Source organism: Amblyomma americanum, chromosome 2 (genome assembly GCF_052857255.1).
Source record: "Amblyomma americanum isolate KBUSLIRL-KWMA chromosome 2, ASM5285725v1, whole genome shotgun sequence".
Classification (NCBI taxonomy): domain Eukaryota; kingdom Metazoa; phylum Arthropoda; class Arachnida; order Ixodida; family Ixodidae; genus Amblyomma; species Amblyomma americanum.
In genome coordinates, this window is record NC_135498.1 from 28809685 (window position 1) to 28830746 (window position 21062).

General features: G+C 48.1%; 1 protein-coding gene across 1 annotated transcript in view; it reads right to left on the bottom strand.

The window, feature by feature from the left end:
- The window catches only part of LOC144118425 (uncharacterized), a 30746-nt gene extending 19817 nt beyond the window's left edge, over positions 1 to 10929 (bottom strand). The window contains exons 1-3 of the mRNA XM_077651365.1: positions 10803 to 10929; positions 7210 to 7279; positions 3328 to 3426 (exon numbers count right to left, since the gene is read on the bottom strand). Of these exons, the coding sequence (XP_077507491.1) occupies positions 3328 to 3426; positions 7210 to 7270 (160 nt within the window). The 5' untranslated portion in view covers positions 7271 to 7279; positions 10803 to 10929. The remainder of the gene's footprint in view (positions 1 to 3327; positions 3427 to 7209; positions 7280 to 10802) is intronic.
- Between the last annotated feature and the right edge of the window lie 10133 nt (positions 10930 to 21062).

Genomic DNA, 21062 nt, shown 5'->3' on the forward strand with positions numbered 1-21062 from the left:
ATATATATATATATATATATATATATATATATATATATATATATATATATATATATATATATATATATATATATATATATATATTAGCAGACAAGGTAAAGGAAGGTTTCGGTGACTGTTCGCTCCCTTCATAAGGTTCGCTTAGACGCAAAAACATAAAACCCCCGAAAGTAGCAGATTGGACAGCCGTCGCCATAGCTCAGTTGGTAGAGCACCGAACCCGATATTCGGACGTCGTGGGTTCGGATCCCACCAGCAGCATGGTAGTTTTTTTCTGCTGCTTCATAAGTAAATTTCTTTAAGCGACAGATTAATCGAAGTATTATTCTCCCATTAATTGGCACTACAAATTAATATATATCTATATAGAAGAATTTCCCTATGCAGCTATGCACCTTGGTTTCGGTGACTCTTGGCGTCCTTCATATGTTTGTAAAACGAGCCCCTCTGTTTGTAAACGAGAATAATTAATACTTCCATTAATCTGTCGCTTAAAGAAAATTACTTATAAAGCATTGTCCAGATTACGTATCAAGGTTGTCCATGCATCCCTGCCACAAAGCAGGCTTTACACAAACAAACAAACCCACAAGACTAGTCTGGGAAGGGCCACTATGAGTGCTAGCGCACTAAAACAAACCGCGTGACCCGTCACTGTCCACGAGCTTTTATTGCTTTGTGAAAAAAAGGGGTAGTTATTGGTAGTCGCGCTACTGGTAGCAGTATTGTGCTGGCGCGCAAGCCGGGCAGAAGCCTCCCTGTGGGGGAAAGTAGCATGCCGAACGGCATATTGGGCAGACCGGAGCTGAAAAGCAAAAGGAATAAAATGGGAAACACTTCGAAGAAAGACGCCATGTTAGAGATCGACGCTAGCAGCCAGCAAGACACAAGAAAAAACCTCGCAGCCCAACCACGCCGCGCCCGCAAAACAAAATTCTCCGTACGTGTTATCAACTTCCAGCCTTTTAGTGTTTCGGATACCCATATTGTATACACGTAACGACGAACTGTTAGAACAATATTATAACCGCGTAATTAAAAACTATCGAATTTGGCTACTTTCGGGGTGCCTTAAAGCAATAAATCTGCGCTGGCTTGCTCAGGGACATACGTCACAGGCAACAGGCAACAAGGTTCAAAACCGGTGCCACGTTGCCTGCTCATGTAGCGCGATATATGCCCGTTAATTCAGGCACAGTCAACGGCGGCTTTAAAGATATGTCGGTCTTTGTAGTGAGTGATCTTATAGCATTATCAAGTTGCGGTTTGGGCTCGTGGTAGCGCATGACATACGAAATCGGGCAACAGCACACAAAGACGCGGAAGAACAAACAAACGAGCGCTCATGTGCGTTCTTTCGAGTCCTTGTGTGCTGTTGCGATATTTTGCATGACTTGTAGCATGCCTTCTATATGCCTGGCAGCTGACATTTTGAATTTGTTTGCTGAGGTGCCCTGACGCCAAAAATGTACAGATGCGCTCTTTCTTCAAACGCAAACAGTTCGCCAATAGGAATTTTGCGAAGCTCGTGTAACTAACATGTGGCAGGTAGCAAGTTTGTCCGCACCGTGATTTAAGGAATCAATTTTCTCGGGGTCTTGCCTAATAAACAAAATTTTGACATTTTAAAGAATGAATTCCCCTACCAGGTGAAGGCTACCAGCTTCTTAAATATTTCATATGGGGCGCAATGTTGCCGCTAACTTGTGCGAGGGAGGAAAAGGAGGAAACTTGGACTTGGTAATCTTAACACAAGCATAAAGCTGATATCCTTCAATAAGTGCAACGACCAGAAAATGGTCTCGTCCCTTAGCAGCCTGGTTGCGGCCGACAAGATGCTCTGCAGCGCAGAAGCACGTATGGTAACAAGCAAGGCATGCTTCCCTTATAAACATCTAGAGTGGTAAGACCATACCAGCGACCGGACCCAAACAGGTTTTCGCTGGCAGAACCGGTTCCTGACTGGCTGAGGCTTATGATGTCTAGTCGGCCATCTTGAATGGACGTCTCAAGGGTGGAGGCGAATCAGAAACTGTCTGTGTACGAATGGATTATCAGGTCGTTTACTGGTAGGCTATAGCTCTGACTTCCACAACTGTTGAAGATTTTAGTGGTAAAGAGCAAAGTATTCGGAAAACTTAAGCGTTCCATAAGCTCGCACGCGTCACACTAATAAATTAATAACTCGGTTTTTCACGGGATGTAGGGAGAGATGTAAGGAGATGTAGGGGGAGCGTGGGGGAGCTTAATCCTCAAGTCTTCCTGTACTACGAGCACAGCCCAGTGGCCAATATGGAAGCGCCCATCGACTCCTTTTTTGAAAAGCCTCAGAGAGGCTAGGAAGGAAAGAGAAGAAGACGGGCGTTTGTCCCTGTGCTATGGGGAGCGGGCTGTTCGTTGATTGGGCTAGGGGTGAAGTTGGAGAGACGGTGCGTGGGCGATAGGGCTGGGGTAGCCCACTCCCCAAGGCACGGGAGCAAATGCCCGTCGCCTTTGCATTGCTGCCTAGCCTCTGATGCAGTGCCACAGCAAGTTGACCGCGAGTATAATACATCCCCCAATGGCACATAAGCGTGGCATACTCCATGCAAAACTAAAGTCGGATACAACTCAAGAACGAAGTGGCAGATGCCCCTCAAAAGAAGCCCTCAAGCCAATAGCATCGACCAATTTTCTTAATCAGCCGTGGCGATTTCCCTTTCATCTCAACCCCATGCGATTTCACGCTGACGGGTTCAAAGGAATCGGTCAAGGGGGAGCGGGGCAGAATCGGTCGTCGCCATTGGCTGGAGAGGCTCCTCTGAGAGGCGTCTGCCGCTTCCTTCTTGAGTTGTACCCGACTATAGAATCTTCTCCCATTCACTCATTCCGCCTACGTCATACAACCTGAACTATCTTCTCTCTTCCACAGCGACAATTTCTGATTCTTCACTGACTCGTTCTGTTGTAGCCGTTAGCATTGCGTGAGGATGAATTTTCTAGTTATTCGGACTGCTTTCTTAGGTTAGGAGGTTGATAACTTCTCTTGACTGTATTTGCTCATTATCCTTACGCATTACCCCCGCCGCTCCTTAATGAGCTGTCATTGGAGGTAAAGAAATCAATCAATGAGGCGTATTTCTTCCGGCAAGTATTTTCGAGGCGTGTCAACTGCAACTGCTTATGATGACAATTACTTTCAGACAACCCCATTAATCCGTTACTCCTGCTTTAGTGTTTGGATATATCACAGAAGAGAATGCTAAAATGGCGGTTAGTTATAAGCCTCGATGGCGCGCAGAGCACCAATCAGCAACCTACGAATTTAAGTTCTCGTAATAGACTCACGACAGACGCAGATTCCGCACATGCTTGGAGTCTCGATGCCAAGCTCGCACGGGTAACGACACGGCAAAGATGGCTTGCAACTGACGCCGGATCCGTAGCCTGCGTAACGATGCATATTTTTCACTTTAATTTTTTTTAAGGGGAAAGGGGGGGATAGTATCCAGAATTTCTTAGAGACAGGAAATTTCAGTTTTCCGCCATCCAACATGAACAGACTTCGCTTATTTCTGGCTGAGTTGTATTTCCAGAACTGACTATTCAATATCAGTAATGTCAGATGATGATTCTATTACAGGGTTCCGCAATTTCTCCAACATAGTCACCAACGAAGCATGACTGTAACTAGTCAAAATTATAAATATAGAAACCCCCGTAGTCCCTGGACCACAGTTATTATTCTCATGTGTTACCGGGAAAAAAAGATAAGCTTTACAAAAAAAAACTATAAAGCAGCCATTTATTCTATACGAACACACATGCGAAAATTGCTTCAGGAATCCAAACGTAGTTACTATGAAAATGAGATTTCACGCGCTGGTACAGCAACATCGAAAAGCAGTGGAAAATTATCAGCTCATTTCTAAACAGGTCAAAAATTAATTCTTCTACAACATTGAAGCAACCTGGTAACGGCATATGCGACAACACATTAAGCATTGCTAATGCAATTCATCGAAGCAATTCATGTTGCCAGCTCAGATTACTTGATATAATGTCAAAACTAACACTATCGCTTGCCTTGGTTTTTTCTGTATCCTGCGTCTTCTCATGAAGCGTTCAGTCACACTTATCCGTGAAAATACAAGCCCTGCACTCGATAACCTTAACCAGTCTTATATAAACTGATTGCTAAATAATATGCGATTCGCTGATGACATTGCCTTGTTGAGTCACTCAGCAGATGAACTGAAAATCATGATCAATGAGTTAGACAGACAGAGCAGTACGGTGGGTCTAAAAATTAACATGCAGAAAACCAAAGTAATGTTCAGCAGTCTAGCAAGGAAACCGCAGTTCACAGTTGGCAACGAGGTGCTGGAACTGGTAAAGGAATACTTAGGGCAGGTAGTGACAGCTGATCCGGATCATGAGAGGGAAATAACTAGAAGGATGAGAATGGTTTGGTTTATAGGGGTTTAACGTCCCAAAGCGACTCAGGCTATGAGAGACGCCGTAGTGAAGGGCTCCGGGAATTTCGACCACCTGGGGATGAGAATGGGGTGGAGCGCATATGGCAGGTTCTCTCAGATCATGAATAGCAGGTTACCAATATTCCTCAAGAGAAATGTGTACAACAGCTGTATCTTACCAGTACTCACCTACGGGGCAGAAACGTGGAGGCTAACGAAAAGGCTTCAGCTTAAGTTAAGGACAGCACAGCGAGCCATGGAGAGAAAAATGATAGATGTAACGTTAGGAGACCGGAAGCGGGCAGAGTGGGTGAGGGAACAAACGCGCATAACTGACATCTTAGTCGAAATCAAGAGGAAGAAACGGGCTTGGACAGGGCATGTAATGCGAAGGCAATATAACCGCTGGTTTCTAAGGGTAACGGAGGGGATTCCAAGAGAAGACAAGCGTAGTAGGGGGCGGCAGAAGGTTAGGTGGACGGATGAGATTAGGAAGTTTGCAGGCATAGGGTGGCCGCAGCTGCCAAAGGACAGGGTTAATTCGAGAGACATGGGCGAGGCCTTTGCCCTGCAGTGGGTGTAGTCAGGCTGATGATGATGATTTCAATTCATAAAAAAGTGGCAGACAAATATTTTCTATATATGAAGCCGTCACGACTGTCTGTATTATTTCAGTACAATAATAATAAACAGTTCAAATCACGGCTAACAAATTAACTGAACAAATTTAATACTTTGCCTCTAATTCTGTTTGGGTTCCGAGCTATTTTTTCGCCTGAGCTACCTGTAATCTTGTTCACTAGTCACGTTAAATACGCCACTGAGACTGGTAAATTGGCCGCAGCATTATTCATCGACGTTGGGGGGTTTTGATCGAGGAGATAATTACGTTCTTCCCACTTAACCGCGGTTGACACTGTTCAAAACCGCCATACCACACGCCGACCATGGGCCTTGCTCTGAGGTAACAAAGGAACGACACACTGGCTGACGCAAACAGGAATCTATTGCTACAGCAACAATAACGCCAGCTAGCAACAAAACACGCTAATTAATCGAGGTCGTCCGACGCACCAGCAAGGTTACGAGCGAATGTTCGCCCACGCTAGGGCAAGGGATACTCCGAGGCCGGACGGGACAAGATACGGGAGCAAGTCTCCCCACCAGTTAGTTCCTCGCCTCGCTGGCGAAGGGCGGAGCTGCGATCGGCACGTCCGCTCGCGCCGACGATCCCAGCCGAAGAGAGTGAGCTCTACCGCGCGCGCAGCAACAACGCACTCTGTCGCACTCGTGTCGCCCTCTCTTGTTAGTTACATTAACCAGGGAGAGTCACGTGGCGTGCCCCGAATCGAGGCGATGCTGTGGGACGGTGCACAGCGGGAAAGCCAACCGCAAGGGGAAACTGCGGGGCAGGTCCCCACAACTTATCCAAAAGTTTTGGATTAATTGACCGATATATTATTTAATAAATTACCAGCTGTTGGCATTACTTCGCCTGCGCTTACATAAACTCGCAATATTTATTAGATAGGGAGCAAGTAGTATATGTATCTGGCTGTTTTTCTCATCCTAAAATAACTAACGTTGCGGTTCCCGAGCGCTTTATACTCGATCCGTTACTTATTTTTATGTACATAAATGACCTCCCTAAATGCCTTAACATTTCTGCATGTCTTTTATATGCTGATGACACCACAATTTTGCGCAGAGATAGCTGTCAAGGTTCTGCGTCGTTGCCTGTGGTCCCCGAGATCAGGCCGGCCTCGTTATGTAATTCCATCAACACACGGGCATTTTTTTTTATCCAGTGGCGAATTACTTGGCATGGCTTCACGCAACAACGGAACTACACACTTGCTCCGAAATTTGCTTTCTTTTTTCCTGGGCCTGCCTAAAATCTTCGTCCATGAACCCACTTTATTACCTTTCTTTTTCTTACTTCTGACACCTCAAGACAGCCCCCCTATAAAACAGTTTTAGCATAGCGCGACCCGCTACCGTAGAAAAACGCCGCATGCACAGTTGGTTCACGTTACATGTCAAAGAGAGAGAGGGAGAATCAGAGCGGCAGAGAAACCTGACCACGCAAAACGCGACGAACCACGCTGACTAAATACATCCATGTGCAAGGAACGACAATGATAATAATAATAATTGGTTTTGGGGGAAAGGAAATGGCGCAGTACCTGTCTCGTATATCGCTGGACACCCGAACCGCGCCGTAAGAGAAGGGATAAAGGAGGGAGTGAAAGAAGAAAGGAAGAAAGAGGTGCCGTAGTGGAGGGCTCCGGAATAATTTGGACCGCCTGGGGATCTTTAACGTGCGCCGACATCAAAACGCAGTAACCGGACATAGCAGAGGCCTCAGAGCGCAGAAGCAGGCGCGTAGCACGAGTGTAGAGGAAAAGTCTCGAACTTGATGAGGGGCATTTATTGACTGTTTATACAAATTGCTTTTGGAAAACTCGGGCTGCTGATGATTCCAGGAATGGCACCTCTTTAATACACAACATATAAGCTCAAACAAGCAGCGCTTCATTGTAACCTTGATGACGTCATACAGTTCATTCTTGTACGTGATTAGCACACGTTGGTTAGCGTGCTCATTATTATTCCTATAGTGCAATCCTTTGTGGTTATTTACTTCTCTTGTTGGGAGTGCATGTGACGCACCCAGGATTTGTGAAGTAAGAGCAGTTTTCTGTCGGACCACTTTCAAGGCGTGATATACTGTCACCTCCAGAGGCCTTACCTTGGGCCATGGTGAGCACGACCACAGCAAGCATGATGACGCAAATGGACTTGAGATGCATTTCTCGGCACTGCAAGAGCATGAGACGATACCCTTGTGGTATTCAAACGCGAACTACCCGGACTGACCAGAATGCATCCAGCCTTCTTTATTACTGAACTGCAGTAAACAGGAATATCGGGAAAATCTCATTCATGCCATAATGCATTAATGTCGATAGATGGGTAGCGAGTGACCTCACGGGCATAGCGTTCCCAGTGCTGGAATAGTGTGGTAAAATATATATGTATTGACACTCCCTTTATTTCCGCTGCTCCAGCTTATAGGTGCTTCCCGTGGCGTCTAGCAAAAATCTTTTCCTTCCTTTTTACTATTATTTCGCATAAACTACTACTACTACTACTATACTACAGCAATTTTTCTTTCTTCATTTTCACCAGTCCTGAGTAGTTCGTATGAACGCTGCAAGTGGCGCCACTGTCTACTAAATTTTGAGGATTTGACCAATCAGCATTCCGTATTTACATATACGTGCCTTACGCGTAATTTTGTAAATAATATAACTAAAGAGGTTTTTTTACGAGCATGTACGAGCTGCTGCGCATGCGCAGAGTAGCTAAGGTAATGTGCGCATGCGCAGTAGCGCCGAATCAGCAACGTGCGCCGTAACTGGACAGGGTTCCTGGTCTTGTACGGCTCTCAAAAACGGCAAAGTTCAAGTAACTGCTTCCCGCGATGTACTCCTGCTGTGTATTGATACACTCTAAACCGAAAGAAGGAAAAAGGGAGTAAGCTGTCCCCTTGCGCCATTCATTTTATAAAAGTGCTTGCTCTAGTGCAGTTCACACCCTTTTTTACTCCCATATGGGCGTACTCGTGTTTCGAATGTGGAGTATCCGCATTCTTTGCGACGCGTGCGTAGTTGAGCCGCCTTCGTGTAAATTCGAAAATAGGTTTCCAACCAACATTTTTCTATTTTCGCACCTAAAACATTATCTGTGCCTATAAAAATACATAGTGCTAATTCGGTTCATTACAAAGCTTCTCTTCCACAAAATATACCACTAATGTGTGAGAGACTCTGGCGCTGTTTTGCGTAATGACGTTTATTACATTACACAAGGTGTTCAAGTTAGCAGACGCATGTGTTTTCCGCCGGTCCTGCGCATGGGACCAAATTAGGAAATGCATCTAGTCCCATTTTCTAGTACTGCACTCTTGTTCTTCCCGAAACAAAAACGACCATGATACGCCTTCGTAAATAACCAAAATATGGCGCGCACTGCTACCGAGGGACAGAAGGACAAAATTTTGGGGGCTCTTAACATCTCCTTATTTAACTCATTTGCCAGTCATCGTTAATCTTACACAAGAGCGTGATTGTGAAGAATTCTAATACTTGGCGATGTTTTGATATCCGATTTCAGCACAGTTCAAATTCAATGTCAAACATCTACTACGCGACTAAGCATTTTACCGCAAAATATTTTGCGAAAATCTTGCTAGCAAAGTAGAAACTATGTAATATTTGAGCCTTATTCCTTTTACCATCAGTTAGTACGTGTCTGAGGAGTGCGACAGCATAGAAAAACTGACTTCTTCGCTACCGCAGATGACCAGTAAATTAAGGACAGTCAGCAGTGCAAGAGCTGCAAGGCTTTCCAGGACTCCGCAACAGCGCGGTTGAAAGACTGAATAAAAGTACGCGGGTAGGTCAATAGTTATCTACACTTTTTGTTCTACAATTTATTTTCACAGAGATAGGTGTACGACATATGAGCCATTTTTCTACACGCTTTCCTCCCTCTTGAATGCACTTGGTCCATCTGGTCACAAGCTTGCTCATTCCTTCCAAGAAGAAGGTTTTCGGTTGGTCATGAAGACACTTTTGCACCGCTTCACGCACGTCTATATAGATTTGTGTAAAATCGACGACCTCAAAAAGCATTTTTGAGCGGCCCATACCCAGACAGATGAAATTCAGAGATAGCGAGAGCTGGGCTAAACATAGGGAGGGTTTTCCACTATCTCAAAACCCAGCTTGCTGATGGATTAACGTCCTGGCGACCAGTGAGCGGCAGTGTAGTGTCATTCAAACAGAACACTTTCTACGACAGCAGACCTCGGCGTCTGACGCGAACCGCTCGCTTCAGCCCGCTGTCTGAACAATTCACTGTACCTCTCGCTGTTGATGATGATGATGATGATAATAATAATAGTTGGTTTCTGGAGAAAGGAAATGGCGCAGTATCTGTCACATATGGTTGGACACCTGAACCGCGCCGTAAGGGAAGGGATAAAGGAGGAAGTGACAGGAGAAAGGAAGAAAGAGATGCCCTAGTGGAGGGCTCCGGAATAATTTCGACCACCTGGGGATCTTTAACGTGCACTGACATCGCACAGCACACGGGCGCGTTAGCGTTTTTCCTCCATAAAAACGCAGCCGCCGCGGTCGGGTTCGAACCCGGGAACTCCGGATCAGTAGCCGAGCGCCCTAACCACTGAGCCACTGCGGCGGGTCGCTGTTGATGGTAGACCACCTTTCCACGTAGAGGTCCAGTGCACGTTCTTTCGAGCCCTGAAAAACGGTTAGCCCAACCTTACACGCCCGTGGCTTAGTCTTGAATTTTTTGTTCTTTTGGCCTTTCACCTGAACACTTTCACGTGATTAAGCATTCGCCCCGTATTGTGATAAAACTCTGCGATCAATTTCAGCCCATTTCACACCCTTCCGAGCATGGAAATCGAATTTGTTCCCCCTTGGTGCAAACTGCCATCGGTGCGGAAGTATTTACGCGGAAAAACTGGAAGACAAATGACGTGATGGATATCAAACTGCGCATGCGTGACCTCGGCCGTGCCAGCTCAACGCATGCGTGCGCAGGCGGCAGTATCGTGCATGCATGCGCGCACAGACGACGCATTGCTGAGAAGTTGCAAGAAAGGGTCCTTGTTGCACCACAACGCACGCCCACACACGGCTCGCCATACACTCGGAACAGAAGGGAGTAAAATAGAAACTTACTCCCTTTTTACTCTGAACTGCATAAAGAAAGGAACTTACTCATTTTTTTACTTTTATATAGGCGTATTCGAGTTTAGAGTGTACCGCTTAAACCTCCAAGTTGAGTTTTGAGGTACCGGAACAACCTCATATATGCAGTCCAGGTCTCGCTCCGTCCAACCTTCATCTGTATTGTAGAAGAACTTCTTGCTGGGCGAGTTGGTGCATAGCTTTCTTGGTATGGCGTTGCGCACACGACGAGACGAACACAGGAAAGAGTAGGCGTTCTTTCTGTATGCGCCGCTCAAGAAATGCGTTATGGCGTCGTCGATTTTCCATGAACCTAGACGAGAGGGCTTGACGGCTAATCGAAAACCGCCTTTTCGGATAAAATACGCAAGATTGTGGCCGGATGGACCAATCGCATTGAGAATGGACGAGACTATTTAGAAAAATGATTTCCATGTTGTGCACCTACCTTCGCCTCAATAATTTTTAAAACGAAAAGTGAAGATAATTTTTACTTACGTTCGTAAGCAATTCTTTTTATTTAATAAGGGAAGAAGAGTTTCTCGAGCGAGCAACTTACCCCCAAAAGCAGCCGCTGGAGTCGTTGAATGAGGCGTGAGAGTGAATCACGAGAAACAACGTTGTGCTGGCTGCTAGCTGCAGTCCGTATTGTCCACTGCAGCTTCTGCAGACACCTAAACTTTATGCGTGTCCCATAAGTGTCGAGCGACGACGCATTTTTTTATTTCTTTGCTTTTAAGGCCCCCAGTTAAAAAAGGGACTAAGCTGCGCCAAAAAGAAGATATAACAAGATGATGTCACGGTCGTTCGACATAATGTACTGGAAGGCGATGGTCTAGTTACGTTAAATAGTGGTTGTGGGTTGTTTTTACAGGCGGACATTAAACAACAAAGAAGTCTCACTTGCGCAGGATTTCTTGCGCGCAGCTTTTGTTTCCTGATAACTTGACAGAATAGAAACGGAGCGAACAAAGCTGGAAACCTCTTCGAAACGGTTTTGTTTACGTCGTCAATACTAAACAAAGGACGAAAAAAAAAAGACGATTGCGTTTCCAAGCCATAAGTCGCGTGTCGGATTTGATCCCATTGTGCTTATGCGACTGGGACGTTTTTCTGCAGCGTATGAGACTATGATGCTTCATTTCGCTTTCCGACGAAGTAAAAAAATCTCCCGCCTCCGATTGCTCGGCGCCCGGTAGCCTCAAGTACGTCTTAAATCAATCCGATGCAGTCCGCAATTGCGCACACACCTTCAAAGACATGAAGCAAAGGAAGTGCTGGCCTCCGGTTTATTTTATGCCAGAGTGGAAGTACTCTAGTGGAAAGATCACACGATGCGTTAACATTTCTCTCACAAAGCGACACACACTCGAAGTATACGCTCTCCGTGTACCTTCGCTCTTTCCTGCTCTGTAAAAATGCTTTCCTCCTTAATGTCCGCTTTTCTGCTTTCATATTTCTTGGAGCGGCTGCATGATCAGGCATGTAGCAAAGCATTCTCAACCTTAACGCCAACGCAGAGCCTGCAACAGTCAAGGAAGACACGTTGTGAAAAGGATTTAAATAGTTTTGCCTAGCTTCGCCCCTTATGTTGCGCCTAGCTTCCTAGTGCAAACTTCGACGTCTCGTTAACTTCGTCGCACGTCTCGCCTCTTCCTTCCGCCCCTCACTCCTCCTCCTACTCCTCCTCCTCCATGTATAGGTTTGCTTTCAGCCATTTGCATCTGGGGACTAGGGAACCGTTTATGATCGGTCCAGGCCGATGGGTCCGTTCCAAATTTATTCACCTCCACTTCTCAGAGCTCTTACCAGTTGTGGGGAGAGAAACAACTTTATTGCCAAGGATCTGTAGACCGTGGGCGACTGTACCTCAGTGTGACCCCCATACAAGGCTGACCTCCAAGGCCCCGTTAACGAGCGCATCCTGTGTTGTCTTCGCCTGCTTCAGCCGCAGTTGATTCCAGCTCTCTTCAGAGGGAGCTGGAAGGAGCATACGAGGTCGAGGCTTGATTGACCTCACATCCCCATATTATGTGATCTTGGGATGCCAATTTCTGACGTTTTAGGCATGCAGGGTTATACTCCTCGTCCGTAATAAACGATAACCTGTGGGGGCTTAGGATGGATCGAGTCTGGATCCTTCTTAGCATCGTGGCCTGTGCTTTGGTAAGGTCCGCATGCGGAGGTGGATAAATCCGTCTTCTACCCTTATAAAAGTTAATTATGGCATGGTACATGGTCAGTGCTTAGCTCTGGGGGTCCGAGTCTGGGGCGGTCGTGTTGATCTCCCGGGTCGTCAGACTTCGGGCTATACGATCTGCCTCCGCATTCCCTGGAAATTTTAAGCTTGTTTGCCGCATGAAAAATTTTCAATTTTCAGACTGCTGCTACTGGATATACATTCCAAAGGGAGTTCATTTAATGTCTGTACTCGGCTCTTTCAGTGCGCTGTTATTCATATATTCCGCGTGATCCACATTACTCGTTCGTAGAGCTACAACTCTTTGAAAGCATTGGAATTATCGCATTTACTTGAATGTTATGCGTCTTTATTTTTTGCTGTACAATGGAATTAAAAGTCAGCATTCGCGTTTAAGGTAGCGTTATTGGATGTTTATTTAATTTTTCTCCTGTTCGGCGCCGGCAGTAGCGACGCTCACGTTGCAGTCGAGGTCGTGATGCGTTCATGTAGGCACTCAGCAAATGGTGTCCTTCCATCAATGTTGCCACAATTGCACGGCGCATGTGTGCGGGAAACCATGAGAGCGTATGCGGGCAACCGTGGCATTGCGCTCACAGGAGCGGGATGACCTCTTTGTCCCGAATAATTCGATCAGTAGGCCCGGCGCCCCCTAAGCAGAGACGTATATGGCTCTGCCATAGCAGGGCAGAGCACCAGCTTCTTCAGTGCCAGCCTCCTGGTTTGCGCTTTTAGTTTCGATCCTCCCAAAAATTAGCGCAGTTATAGGATGCAGTGCCGCCTAGCGGGAGCGATCTTGCCACTAGCCAGAGTTGAGAATTAGTAGGCATACACTAGTGTGGGACACCTAATGGGGCCAGATGCGGAATTACGGAGTATAATTCACTTTTCGCGCATCGAGCATGCGTGCGTCGGTTTTCCATTTTTATTCCGAAAACATGATGACAAGTTTTGCGCCATCGTTTTCTCTCCAGCTTTCGGGGCGCTCCACATCTTGGCGTCCGGACCCCATCACCGTATCGTTTGTAGCAGTAAAACATAAAATACGATCGCCCGGCGTAACTGGACCGCATGGCGTTTCGTCATCACGGTGCGATTGTTAAGTGACATGAAGTGATGGGTGGATCCCAGCTGCCGCTGGTCTCATTCTCGCATTCTTTGTCGCGTCTACAAGAGCGAGAAGAAGAAGGACAAATGTGAAAAAAAGTCATGAACAATGAGAGAAGCTTTGTTGTGAGCGGGCTCCCCTTATAAAAAAAATTGTAGGGTTTCAATGTAGGACGTGCGAAAGCACTTGATGCAACTCCGCCTCAAAGGCAACCGCATGCAAGATCTTATCGATAGGACTACAAGTGTATGTCTTACAGATAAGACGATAAGACAAACACAGTGTTCGTCTGTTTCATTGTCTCTTGTGTTTGTGTTCGCACTGTTCGATACGGTATGCTTGACCAACTAGCCCGCCAAAACGTTCCTGTTGCAAACTGAACGCGACGACCTCACCGGGGGCAGGTGACCTTCCTAGAAAGAAATGCTCCAAGCTGACCTGGGCCATCGTCTGTTTCTAACGGGGCTTCTAGAGATGGCAGTGAATTTCCATCGCAGCCAGAAATGATGCACCATGGTGGCCTCATCGCCATCGTACAAGCAATTCTCGACAAATGCATTTTGGAGCGGGAAACCGTTTATGAACGCAATTTTTTCATATAATGTAAGGTTTAACTATAACAATCAATATGTCAGCAGACCACCCGACGGCAGTCTTTTTTTTTTCTATTCACGTTTTTGCTATCGTCAAAAGCGGGCAGTCTTAACCGTTCGATGCGGTCGACGGAAACACTTTAAAATAAAGATTTTGCTACATATCAGGGTAATGGACCATTGCCTTCAATATTTCCACAACAGTGTCCCACAATTTTCCAATTTTCAATATTTTTCCCGAGAAAGCTGGACTTGGAGCCATCGGAACTGCTGCGATAATGCACCGGTGTTGCATCCTGCTTTTCAGATGCAATACAGTAACGTTTTTCGCTTATTAATGCGTTGGCATTAGAACGGTTACGTGAACGAAAAACGGCGTCCGATGTATGCCCAACAGAGCGTGGAGCTGAAAATAACTTACCATACTTGTGGCCCCGAGCGGGATTCGTACACAGTTCAAACGCAAGAGCGCGCGGCCGCTTGCACGTGCGAGCCCAAGTTTGAACGCATCTCCGGTTTGAAGCCTACGCTCAATGGCGCTTTATCAAACGTTTGATCCAACTCGACATCGCATTTCAACGAATCGGACAATATCCCAGATGATTTGAAGAGTGACGGTCGATTTGCGAATCAGATGAGCAAGCAGTTTGGTTTTCTCTTCGGTTCCGGTGTTCAGATCCCTGCAGTGTTCACGGATGGCAGTTGTTCGGATAACGATAATGGATTAATGTCCATACATGCGGAACTGATCATTCGCTACATTCATAGATCCCTGTGAGCCTTCCCACAACTCCTGGCACAGTGGCGCAGCGGTCAAGCGATGCGCCACTGCCCTTCTGTGGCAGGTGCTGCCATCGGTGGGACATGAATTGCAATCCAGGTCGCTCTTCGCGAACAGCCTCTCACGATTAACTGAGCTGTCGCCTGACACTGTGGGCAGGTGGGCAGCCTGCCAGAAAACCGGCTTCATACAAACACACAACGGCTAAATGCGGGAATGGCCACTATAAGTGCTATCGGACTAAAACTTGGAGAACATGTCAAGCAGCCTTCCTGTTAACGTGTTAAACTGTCAGCCTCTCGCACTAGATGGCGCAGCTGCGTACAGAGTGTCCCACAAATCCCTGGCACAGGCTCTAGTTAGCGTGACTGCACAAAGAGGTCACTACGAGTCAATGCGCTGAGAAAATCGGAGCCCACTTGCTAACGCACTCCCTTACGCACCAACCACATTGACTGCCCGTACGTGTTTCTTTATCTTTTCCTTTTATGCACTGCATGGATCAGTGGTGTCCTGCAGATCCCTTGCCGATAGACGCACAGACGGCAACGTGCACATTCGCTAATGGCGCTAGAATTCCGTGCGAAATGCCCCCCCTTTGGGTAACTAGTTTCGCCTCGAGGTGCTTAAAGCAGGAGTAAATGGCACAGTAATTTATGCGTTTTCTTTTGTTTTAGTGTCCAGGAAACAAAAACAAATTTGGATCACGCACTACAGGGAAACAGAATTCGTGCATTCAATACTATTCAGCGAACGCACACAGAAAAAGAGGGCGTAGAAGAAAAAAAAACGTATTTACTGCTGCAATACCGAGCAGTGTGAGCTATGTACAGATGGCACAAGACGATCCTATCATGACAAGTCGAAACAGAGGGATCGCTGGGCGCACGCGCTACAACTTTGGAGACTGTGTTCTCGATGTCGTTTCAAACACTGCTGCGAGGCTTTGCTAGGCCGACGAAGGTCCTCCGGTAGCAGCCAAGACAAGGCCTGCCTTCAAGGAAAACGCCACCTCCCAAGCGCCGCTTTTCTCCGTTGTCCAGCCAAGCCGTAACCGGGTGCCGCTGACGAAGCCATGTAACCGCCTTCAGAATCCGCAGCATGTCCACGTAGTGCGCATGAAGCACCTGCAGCCGAGGCAGTTTGGCCTGCATGAACCTGAGGAGCGAAAAAGAGATACGTATTAACAGAGAAAGGCAAACAAGGCGACAGCTGGGGTATTCCAAAACATGTAGTACAAATGAGCCGAGTTTTACAATCACAACACGAGACACGACTGGGCGAAGCGCATCAAGTCGTGTCTCGTGTTTAATAATAATTGGTTTTGGGGAAAAGGAAATGGCGCAGTATCTGTCTCATATATCGTTGGACAACTGAACCGCGCCGTAAGGGAAGGGATAAAGGAGGGAGTGAAAGAAGAAAGGAAGAAAGAGGTGCCGTAGTGGAGGGCTCCGGAATAATTTCGACCACCTGGGAATCTTTAACGTGCACTGACATCGCACAGCACACGGGCGCCTTAGCGTTTTTCCTCCATAAAAACGCAGCCGCCGCGGTCGGGTTCGAACCCGGGAACTCCGGATCAGTAGTCGAGCGCCCTAACCACTCAGCCACCGCGGCGGGGCATGTGTCTCGTGCTGTGATTGTAAAACTCGGCGCATTTGCACTACAGCTAAATAAAGAAAGAAACAAACAAACAAAAAAGAATTGTATGATGGGCAAACGAGGAGTGCACTCATTACACCTCATTCGCACTAACGTCCGTGATGAGTGAGAGTGAGTGGGCATGAGTGAGAGTGAGTGAATGTGAGTGCGGGTGGACATGAGTGTGAGTGGTCCGGCGGAGCGACTACGAAGTTGCCCACGTATTTCCCGATGACGGCGTAAACAAGACGAGCGGCGGGGAAAGAGAAGGCACTTCATTCAGCACCGCAGCCGTATGAAGAGGCGTGTGATAGGCAGCGGCGCAGGAGACGTGCGCAGTGGTTGGCTGGCTTCGCAAGCATGACACTGCGCTCCGTCACAGGCGGTATCCACTCTGTTTTTTTTTTATGTAGTTTACAGCAAATATTTACTGCCGGGGGCGCTCGAGGGTGAAGCAACATGCCGGTGTGTTTGAACGACCGAAGTATAGTGAAATCCACTGGCGCAGGAACGGCAACCTTTTGTGTCTGTTCCCTTTGCTGTAGTTATGAGCCGCTACGGGTTTATCGGGGCCCTTGATCGATTTTCTCACTGCCCCCGCTAGAAGGACGGGCGTCACTTGTCGCGCCTCGTGCACTGCTTACATTACAAGTTCCAGTGCTTGCTGCTGAGACAACTGGACAGCGTGGGGAATCATTTTTCCCGTATCGTCTTGCGCATGCGCACAGCCTCCTCGCCACAGTTTTCGCAAGAAATGGCCTGCAAAGTGTATATCCAATTCGTTAAGCACACGTTCTTCCACGGTACCCCCCCCCCCCCTCCGAAATTTTCTGAACACCCCCTCCTCCCCTCTTTTCGGCCTTTTTTTCGCCATGCTATTTACACATCGCATCGACATATTAAAATTTGAAAACGAAAATAAGAAGAGCGTCGATTTTGTTGACAAAAATGGTTCCTGTGCTGCACCGGCGACCCCAACAGCGGCGGCACACGCCTCTCCAACAAGGTTAGCGGAACCTTCAGGTCAGGCAAGACATTGTTTAGACGCAGGCTCTCTTTCTTTTCTCTTTTTTTCACTGGCAGCGTATAGCACCCGCTAAAAAATATTTCTGGCTACGCCACTGGCACACGCAGCTGGACCCAAAAGCGCTGACTGTGATGTAGTAGTAGTAGTGGTTTATTTAGAATAACATAAAAGGAAGGTAAAAGATTTTTGCTAGCCCCGGCATCTGCCATCACGTGCGGCGGCACCTGAGCTGGGGCAGCGGAAAGAAAGGATAGCAGGCAGGTGGGAGAAATGAAATAAAAGAGGTGAGGGGACAGAAGAAAGACATGGGGGGAGGTAAATAGTACACTACATAAAATAAATATACACTGCATAAAAACATTAAAAGTGAACACTATAAATGCAAAATAAATATACTATATACATTATTTACACAAAGAGTCAAAAAGTCAGTTGTCTTCGCGGCGCGCGTGTGCTGATGACGGGAAACTCGGCGCTGGCGAGTTCTGGGGAGGCCGCTGTCAAAAGGTTGATCACCCCGTGCTAGCACGATGGAGCTGATATGCCGCCAGGGGGTCACGGACCCTCCGATCCGGCCAAGCAATGACCTTCCGACACCGGTCGTTACCGACGCGGGACGAAACGAAAGGGGAGACGGGGGCGATGAACGCGGTAGCCGGGAAAGGCATCTCTGTTCACGGCCGGTCTCGAGGGGGCCGCGGTACGCTTGTCCCGTCTAAAGCCCCTTGTTTTCAGGCCTCAAGGATGACAGGGGGAAGGAGGGAGAATTGTTCCCGCTGGAGAACAAGGAACGCTCGGCCGCCCGATGCCTCTCTTGTCGGGGCGCAAGGGGAGGGGGGGGGGGGGGGCAAGAAAGAAGGGGTTGGAAGAGGGGGGAGGTATTCCACTGGCCTTCGGCGTCGAGCGCAACAGTCGCGCGCACCTGCGCTGCATGGCTAGAGGAAGTCAAACCCAAGGGGCCATTGTAAAGGGATTGCTAATGGCCATCCCTCCTGGTAAAAGTTTTCTTGTGTCAGTCGCTTTTCTTTGCACGCAGGTACGCGCAGACCTTTTCTAAAACACTCTCAATTTCCCACACCGCCAAAAATATTCATAGTGGCCACGTGCGTCCACTGTGTTGATGCACACTTGCAGACAGGTCATTGTCCAGGTAAGCTCCGAGGCTATGACGCCTCGCACAGAGGCAAGTTGTTGAAAGGACACAATAGAGCAGAGGTGCGAACCCCAGGAGCCGGCCGAGACAGGTAATGTGTCTCTGAAGGTGGTGGTGACAATCGAAGCTTCAGGTTCTCGCAGATTTGGGGGCAGTATACCCCTCACCTTTGCAAAAAAGAGTACAATGGTGGGCGACTGACTTATCTCCCCTCACGCTAACCCTTTCTGTTGGGACAGCAGGAAGTGGAAACGCTGTCTGTGAACGAGGGTAAGTCAGCTTTCCTGCAACTTTGCAAGTTGTCCATTGCGAAAACTGGCTGAAGAGCCCGACAGAGGTCCCTGCAGCTCATCGCTGCATCTGTGCGAGGTTATGCTCCTGTGAGCACATATCATGCTACGTTAGGGGAGGGGACCCAAACAAAGGCCACCTCGCCCACTAGCATCGTCGTCCGTGGTAGTAAAGGCTAAGCCAGCCATAACAGCCATAAACTCCACGTACTCGAAAATTAGCACGAACGGGAAGGCGACAAGCGACGAGAGGCGCCGTCGCGCGAAGCGTTTTGTCCATGTCGCTTGCCTTGTCGCTCGGTTTCGCACCCGTAGCAAATCTCGTCGTCCATAAGACCCCCCCCCCCCCCCCCCGGGCGATTAGCCAATCAGAGAACTGATTGCAGTTTACAGTTTGTCACATAGTTCCTTCCCCGGAATCTGCATTCGCCTCAACAAGCGCATCGGCTTTGTTATCGCCGCTGCCGCTGGACCACCGCCGTAGAGAAAATATTTCGTTTTGTTGCAGCTATGAGGCAGCTACATTTAAATGGAGAGAACAAGCCAACCACATCACTCGCTGCGCATATTCTTACTTGCACACTTTGTTCACTTACATGCAGATAGAGCTGACAGTTTACGAGAGTGTTGACAAAGCCTGGTTGCGCAGGCATCGACCAACGACTCTTCCGCGAATACTGTCTTCGCCTTTGCAAACGCACCATGGTTTGGCCATCGTCACTACACCGCCGCCGTAGACAAAAAATGCCTTTTGTCCTGGCTGAGACAGACACGCAAAACTTAGAAGAAGAGAACGGTCTGCTAGTCGGAGGGCTAACCATATTTGCAGACGGCTGCGGGCGGGCGTACTGCACGGCGAGGCTTATGTCGAGCACTCTATCATACCCGGTGCTGCTACGCCGGCCACGCTTCGGTCGGCGCATGCGCAGAATCACCCACGGTGCAACTGTTCATTTCCACAGTTTGCTCACTTTCAAGCAGATCGATGCGAGAGGTTACGGGTGTGTTTACTAAGCCGGAGAGCGCAGGCACCGAACGAAAACACATATCTGCTGGTGCACGTCGCCTGCCGCCCTCGCCAGCTTGGGGTTTGCCCACGAAGCCAACGAAGGAGGTCCTCGCCGCTCCGCCTCGTCACACCACATTTATATCTCTCATCCGCTCCACTGTCAGCAAAGAAAGAAAAATAAAACTCTATCTAGAAGAATGTCGTCTATACGCGAACATGCACTGCAAACTTCATGGCGAGTGAAACTGTGAATGGGCCTGTGAGCGTGAGTTAATGCGAGTGCGAGGTGACGTTAGTGGTTGTGGTGTGTGTGGACGTGAGTGTGATTGTGCGCGAGCCACTTCTCATGGTGCCGAGGTACGAGAAGACGATATGATTAAAGAGAATGGGCAAATACATGCGCATGCAAGCATAAAACTAATCACTTACCGGAAGAAGGAAGTGACGTGGTCCGCTGTGGTCACCGCATCTGTGAGGACGCAGAGATGTCTCAGAGTGGAAATGTTTGCGAGGCCCTCTGCGAATGCGTTGTGCTGTAGCTGCATGCCGCGGGTCTCAATCGCCAGGAAGCTGAGCTTCGTGTTGGCTCGCAGCAGCTGGGTCAGGCTAACGGGGAAGCTAGCAGTGTTCGTCACCTCTTGCTTGAGGCTGTGCAGGCTGAACCGCAGGTCGGTGACGCGACACTCACGCAGGAAGTCCAGAGATGTCATCTTAGCCGCGTCATCCAGACTCAGCCGCCCAAGCTTGGTCGACCTGTGCAGCTCCTTGAAGCCCGCTTCACTGAAGCGCAGAGGCGTCTTGCAGAATTCGCACAGACAGGCCCCATTCGAATCATGCTCCGCCCGGACTTCCAGCAGCGTTAGGTTTCTGCACCCACGGGCCAGGAAAGCGACAGCGTCGACCTGGTTGACCCCGCAGGGAGTGAGCGCCAGTGCCTGTAGATGGGGCAGAGTGCAACCAACGATCGCGGACCCATCGCTGCCGTGATCGAAGTGGAACGACGCCATGTTCAACTCT